Source organism: Drosophila rhopaloa, unplaced genomic scaffold (genome assembly GCF_018152115.1).
Source record: "Drosophila rhopaloa isolate 14029-0021.01 unplaced genomic scaffold, ASM1815211v1 contig_2, whole genome shotgun sequence".
NCBI classification, from domain to species: Eukaryota; Metazoa; Arthropoda; class Insecta; order Diptera; family Drosophilidae; genus Drosophila; species Drosophila rhopaloa.
In genome coordinates this window covers 2,354,173-2,361,660 of record NW_025335083.1, presented here as the reverse complement: position 1 = coordinate 2,361,660, position 7,488 = coordinate 2,354,173, and the positions used below count along the sequence as shown (strand labels likewise).

At 46.2% G+C, this 7,488-nt stretch overlaps 1 protein-coding gene across 1 annotated transcript; it reads left to right on the top strand.

Moving 5' to 3' along the window:
• Positions 1-1,322: 1,322 nt before the first annotated feature.
• LOC108038285 (tubulin glycylase 3A) lies at positions 1,323-7,472 on the top strand. The gene is made up of 4 exons (XM_017115051.1): positions 1,323-2,691; positions 4,773-4,840; positions 4,907-5,351; positions 6,343-7,472. The coding sequence occupies exons 1-4, from the start codon at positions 1,323-1,325 to the stop codon at positions 7,470-7,472; spliced, it is 3,012 nt and encodes a 1,003-aa protein (XP_016970540.1).
• Positions 7,473-7,488: the final 16 nt, after the last annotated feature.

Here is a 7,488-nt window from a genome sequence, read left to right as displayed (position 1 = left end):
CTCCGTCGAAGCGGGGAAAACAAACAGGTATCGTGCAAAAACACCATTCACATGACGAGGATTATTCGGTGCCGAGGAGCATATGTTTCGTTTAGAGTTTGGGACTGGGGCACTGGGAGCACTGGGGTTGCTCGCACTTCTATTAAACTTTGTTTAAATAGGATAAATACTTTTTAATATCTGCGCTTTTTCGTTAAAGCAATTTAAAAAACTATATAATACTCAGTAGTTTATAATACAATATAAACATTTTACTTTCTTTGCAGTATGTTCCTTATTAAAATGAACAATTACCCAATTATCTTAAAATGGTCTATTTTTGAAACTATATGCTCATCCGATTAGTTGTAACACCTTCAACGAAAACAGAAAGTTAACATGGTTTTGAAGGTCATTTTTATGTCACCCAACATCGCCAAGTAAAAGCGACAATCATGCATATTTATTCGACCTAACCCAACGTGAAAAGTGCAAGAACTATGCTCCAAAACTACAGCACGAAGGTATCCATCACGCCTGTTCTGATTTTAAATATTATTTAGTCCGATTTACAAAACTATGAAGATTTAAAATAATTCATAAAGTAATTAATATCTTGGAGGTACTGTATAATTTTAGTAACATTTTGTTCGGCTATAAATTTTATGTGATAAAATGTTAATTCTTAAGAACTTTAAAATATTTTCGTTTACAATCAATAAATTTACATACATTACATTTTTTTGGTTTTTACATTTATTTTTTAAAAACCTTCAAATGACGAACTGAAAAAACTTAAGCCAAATCTGTCTAGCTGTTCTGAATTGATGAATTACTATTCATTTGTCAGACCACTTTTATATTTATATAAAGTTTGGGATACAAACATGAAAAAAGTATACTTTAATTTTAGACACCTCTTCAACTATCTTTTCTAGAACAGAGTAATTCTTTCGCCAATATTATATATCACTTAAATTGTTACCTAAATAATCATACCAGATTCTAAGATAATGTAGTTTTAAATTTATTTAAAGCCGATTTGGAACTCAAAAGAACTTCAGGAATGCAAGACCCGGAACGTGACTTTGAGTATCTAAACGAGTGCGGAAGCCCGACCCAGGAAGCCAAGAACCAAGTTGAGCATGTACCTATTAATAGAGTCGTTGCCGATGTGAACTTGTGAACTTATTTCTGGCTCAATGGTTGCCAGGCAGCTCGGCGAATTAACAACCCACCCACTCCGATACTCGCCCACCCAGCCACTCACCCACTGGGTGAGTCCCAGTGGCCCAGTCCGAGCAGCAAGTGCTGAAACTCAGTCGGCTGGCGAGGCTTCCGCCATGCAGACGCGTCCGAGCAGTGAGCCGCATCGCAGCAGGGAGCAGGTGGAGCCGAGGGATCAGCCCCAGAAATGCGCCAGTGCCACGTTGGCCAAGAAGCCAGTCACCCCGCCGGCTGCACCACCACCCACTCCGTCCAACAGGGTGGTGGCCCCGCTGACGGTGCCAGTGATTCAACTCACGCCCGCCCACAGTGAGAGTCCCGTGAGGGCGGGACCGCCGGCCAGCCCGAAGGACACCGTCGCGTCCCTTCCCGACAGCAGCAACAAGGAGAACCAGCCGGCCAAGCCCCTACCCCCCAGTAAGTCCTGCCCCCTGGGCGCCCCCACCAACTACGTGGCCCGGCGCACCTGGATCACCACCGAGCGGATGAACGAGCTGCGGCGGAAGGCCCAGGAGGCGGCCAAGCAGAACAAGATCTTCACCATCCGTGGGTGCTTCAACTCGGTGCGGAACGCCCTGCTGGCGAGGGGCTGGGTGGAGAAGCTGGACGTGCACCGGAAGGTGATGCCGACGGGGCAGATGACCTACGAGGACCTCACCCAGCGACTGCCCAAGAGGAAGGCGGGCGAGACGCGACGGCAGTACGTGCAGAAGTGCGAGAGGAACATCATGTCGCGGTTCCTGGAGCACATGCCCGTCGATTTCCTGTGGACGAACCGCAAGGAGAAGTGCGACTACATCGACCAGGCCAAGAACCCCGGCATGACCATCAACAAGTTCCACCGGGCACCGTTCACCTCGAAGGAGGGTCTGTGCAGCCAGCTGCGCGACTTCCACTGGTTCTTCGAGGAGGGCACCGCCGAGATGTACTTCCCCCGGTGCTACAACGTGTGGAGTCCCGAGGAGCTGGGCGAGTTCATCGAGAACTTCAAGCTGACCGCCTGCGTGGCCTTCCTGCGGGCCATGCTCTGCCGGTACCACAAGCAGGGCTCCGAGGCGGTCTTCTCCTGCGGCGGCAAGATCCCCTACTCCTCGATCGACTTCGCCTACAAGCGCCTGGTGGAGTTCCTCGACAGCTGCCAGCACAACGACATCGACTTCGAGGACCCGCCCAAGATCTGGGAGCACGACTGGGACGCCTTCCTGTTCCAGCACCACCAGCTGGTCAACGAGGACGCCCGCATCCAGCACGACGGCGGCCAGCGGGTGGACCCGATGGTCAAGAGCTGCCTCTCGCTGGTCGACAAGATGAAGGTGCACTGGCCGCAGTACAGCCTCGACGGCTACCAGAACCTGTGGATCGTCAAGCCGGCCAACAAGTGCCGCGGCCGGGGCATCATCCTCATGGACAACCTCAAGAAAATCCTGGGCGTGGTCAACCCGTCGATAGCCTCCAAGAGCCGCTATGTGGTGCAAAAGTACATAGGTGAGTGACTGGGGCGTATATCTCAGCCATCAGAAGTGCAAGATGAGCTTATATTTCACTGGCAATTCTATATAATCGGTTCGGAGGAGTCCTTTAGGAAATATAAGTTTCTTAAGGACGAAGAAAATGTATATATGCTCAACCAAACTTCTTTCCCCAAGTAGTACCTGTTATGCAGAAACATAGAACTGAAATCAGATACTTTCTGGAGTATTTTAAAATTTCTCTAATACAAAGTCAGTTCCCTATTAAAATCCGCTGGCGAAACATGTTGCCCTGAGTTGGCCAAATTTGCATTTATCAATCGATACCGTGTAAAGCATCTTAGGCGCAGACCCACAACATTTCAAGTCCTGCGAGTAAACGATATAAACAAACACATGGAAACTAGGTCGTAATTCAGGACGGAGCCAAAGTTGTAGGCCCCGATTTCGGGGAGCTTGAATCGGAACCGTCGGCTGTGGTGCCCACACGCACGAACACGGGTCCTCCTATTTCCAGCAAGAGCCTTTGTCTCCCAGGCCTACATAAATGCATAAATATTTGGCCTAAAAACGCAATCATTGCCTTTGCCGCTGTCGTTGTCGTGCTCGTTTGCTGGCAGCAATCGTAATTTGCCCCACGGCTTCTGTCTGCCCCGTGAGTTGCAACAGGTTTGCCGCAAAACGGGGAGTGGCAATTGATTTTTAAGCCAAACTGAAATGGCTTTTGTTTGCCAGGAATTAAGATTGTCAATGTGGAAATGTAATTGTAAATACATTTTTGTAGAGAAAGTTGATATACTTGTTGTATGTTTATAACCTTAATTTCAGTCAAAAGATTGCAACGCAGTGAAGGAGACATTTCCGACCCTATAAAGCATATATATTCTTGATCAGCATCACCAGGAGAGTCGATCTAGCCATGTCCGTCTGTCCGTCCGACCGATTCTTAACTAGTCATTCAGTTTTAAAGCTATCTGCTTGAAACTTTCCCAAGAACTGTTCTATTGCAGGTAGTATATAAATCGGAACTATACGAATCGGGCGACTATATTATATATCTCCCATAGGAAGCTTTATGTCTTAATTAATTTGACTTATTCCAAGTTTTACGTATAACAAAATATTTTTCGTCGCGGAAAATAAATTGACATTGCATGATATGCAAGGATAAAATGCATGATATAAAGTATACAATTGATAAAAAAGTTTTGATATAAACATTTAAAAATAAAGAATTTTTAATAACATAAAAACTGCTTTTAAGTACGATTTTTTAAGACACAAAATACCCAAATTTATTAGGATTTACTTAAGATTTGTGGCAACTGAGCGAGTTAATATATATATTCATGTTCTTTAATAATAGTCAAAGGTTGAGACTCTAATGTGTGTTTGTTTTCCATCTACCAGTTCTTTTATTTTGTCAGTTTGTCCAGTAAAGTTGTTGTTATAGGATTTTGTAATAGTTTTTGTATAATTAGTAGCTAGAACTGAAAAATACTGTTTATAATTTTTTTATAGTCTTCATAGACCTCAAATGTTTAGGACTACAACAGCAAACATTTGCAGAAAACGTGAAATGTCATTACAAACTAAATACAAATGCCACATTTATCTATAAAATACACCAAAAATTTAGTCTTTTCCTACAGTTTTTAAAGGCCCAACGACAAAACTAAATAGCCCTTGGGATTATACAACTGTAATTATTGAGCAACAAAATCACATCTCGTTTCCGTTCGGAGCAGTTAATCTATCCTGTTGATTTGAAAGTTTATTATTTTGAAGTTCATTAAATTGTTTTTCTTTTACCAAACGATCACACCTTCAACATATAATATTTCGGATATTTTTGCCGTCCAAACAAATACAATTGTATGGAAGTTTCTTATCCGGCACTTTGTAAGGGAAAAATTCTAACTTCTACGTACAAAGCGAAAATATTTTACTGCAGCGGGACGAATAAAAAAATATTATTACTTTTTTACGTAATTGAATAAAAATAATAATAATTAAATTGTTGATATGCAGACCAGAATTACGTTTTCGGGTTTAGCTAGAACTTATTAGGTTATCTTTATTTCACTTTTATTGTAGAACGACCGTTGATCTTGTTCCAAACCAAATTCGATATCCGCCAGTGGTTTCTCATCACCAACACCCAGGTGAGTGCACTCCCACCTGCTCCAAGTAGCCAATCGTAACCCGGCCCGTGCCATCCGTATCCGCAGCCCCTGGTGGTGTGGTTCTACCGGGAGAGCTACTTGCGGTTCAGCTCGCAGGAGTACAGCCTGAGCAACCACCACGAATCGGTGCACCTGACCAACTACGCGATCCAGAAGAAGTACACCAACGGGAAGCGGGACAAGCGACTGCCGAGCGAGAACATGTGGGACTGCTACTCCTTCCAGGCGTACCTCCGCCAGATCGGCAAGTACAACATGTGGCTGGAGCGGATCTTCCCCGGAATGCGCAAGGCCATCGTTGGCTGCATGCTGGCCTCCCAGGAGAACATGGACCGGCGGCCCAACACCTTTGAGTTGTTTGGCGCCGACTTCATGATCTGCGAGAACTTCTACCCGTGGCTGATCGAGATCAACTCCAGTCCCGACCTGGGAGCCACCACCAGCGTGACCGCGCGGATGTGTCCGCAGTGTTTGGAGGACGTCGTCAAGGGTGAGTCCATGTCTGGGGAGCAGAGCATAAGTGGAATTGCACTTATGCGTTAATTAGAAATCATTTTTAAGCAACACCCTACCCTAATTTTCTTTGATTCTCTGACTTTAATACACATTTTTGAAAACAACAAGAAAGCAGGCAAACTTCGGCAAGCTTTTAAACCCTTGTAGCTGTTACAAAAATTCGATTTCGATGCTTGAAAACCTTAAATTATTGTCGTAATTCTGAATTCGTTAACCATATCTTATTTTATTTCTTTTTTTCCCCAATTGTTTCTATGGAAGCCATATGAAGAAGTAGTAATCCGATCCGGCCCTTTCGACTTATATACTTCCTGCAACAGAAAGAATACTTTTTGCAAAGTTGCATCCAAATAGCTTTCAAAAAAACAACAAACTTTCCTAGTTAAGAACTTCGAAAGAAAATCGACCTAAAGTTTACGATAATCTATTTCTTAAGGCTTTAAAAATATATTACACATATTCAGCTATAGGTTATACAAATAATTTTGGTTAGAAAGTCTTAGCCGATCGTTCTTTGGCAGCTATTGAGCTATAAAAAATTAATATTTTGAAAGTTTAATATTGAAAGATAATACGCTGTAAAACAGCTGTAGAATATAGTCATCCGATTTTGATAAAACAATGTATTGGAGGAAAAACAGAACGAAAAGACCCGATCGTATAGAATATAGGATTGCGAAAGTTTCCAGTTTCTGGTATAGAAATAGACGAACGTGGCTACGTGATAATAATCACGAATATAATGTTTCATGTTGTATGTTTAGTAACTATACCTCACTGCGTTTCAAACTTTTTAATGAAATTATAATACCTTGCCAGGGATTAAAAATAAACTAGAATATAAGAATAAACTAGCAACGCAGAAATAACTTTTTAACTTAATTTCCTGGTCGTTCCTATAACAGCAATATCTGCCCATTGTAATACTTAATACTAAATACGATTCATCACCTCTGTCTTTACAGTTGTTATAGATCGGCGCACGGATCCCAAGGCGGACATGGGCAACTTCGAGCTGGCCTACCGCCAGGTGGTCCCGCCCACGCCCGCCTACATGGGCCTCAACCTGTTCGTCAAGGGCAAGCAGGTGCTGCAGAAGGTGAGCCACGGCGGGGGGCATGGTCACTACCAGCAGCAGCGGAAGGAGCGATCGCTGGCCACCAGCAGCGTTTACCGCCAGCGGTCGGCCATCATTCATCCGGCGACGAGTATTTCGCGGATCCACCGAGCCATGCCCACCTTCAATGCCACCGAGTACATGGAGAAGTACATGGTGGAGCCCCTGAGCAGCAGTCGCAGCAGCCTGTGCAGCCAGCAACTGCAGAAGTCGCCTTCCGTGGCTCCCGTCCTCACCGCTCCCCAGTCGGGCTCCCTCAGTCCCTATCTCCTCAAGCAGGCGGGTCGCTCCGTCACCCAGCTGCTAAGCGCCTCCCACAAGCGCAACACGGCCGGATCTCTTACGGGGGAGCCCATTCCGCACTCCGCCCTGCCCCCCAAACGCCAGCGCAGCTGTGGGCCCAGGCTCAGCTCCACGAATCCCGTGGAGAGTGCCGAGAAGAAGTTCAAGATCCTGATCAAAAACTATTCGGCAGCCGGAAACGAGTCGCTGCGGGAGACGCGACCGCCGGCAGCAGTTAGCTCGTCCGCGGCTCCGGTGATGAGCGAGCGGAAGTGGCGCAGCTTGCGCAACATTGCGGCCACTACGGGTGCGGGTGTGGGTGCGGGCATCTCCTCCAACTCCGCGTCGCGGTCCAAAGGAGCCCCTGCGGCTGCTCCTAGCTTGCCGACGCGCCGCTTCATCCGCACCAAGTCCGAGATCGACAGCACGGTCAGCATGCACGCCATTGGCAGGACCTTTGGCCGGAAGTCGAACGGACCCAGGCTGCCGGTGAGTATTTCCGTGCAGGCCCTGCACCGGGGAGAGCCCATTGTGGCGGCTCTGAAGCAGGCCACCAGCGAGCTGCAGCTCTCCCAGGCCCAGATGATGAGTCCTCGCACGGCCCTGGCCAACAAGCTGAACAGCTCCACGCTGACTGTTCCCACGCCGACTGTTCCCACGCTGACTGTTCCCACGCCAGCACTTCCGGTGGGCTAGGACAATGATTTAAGAG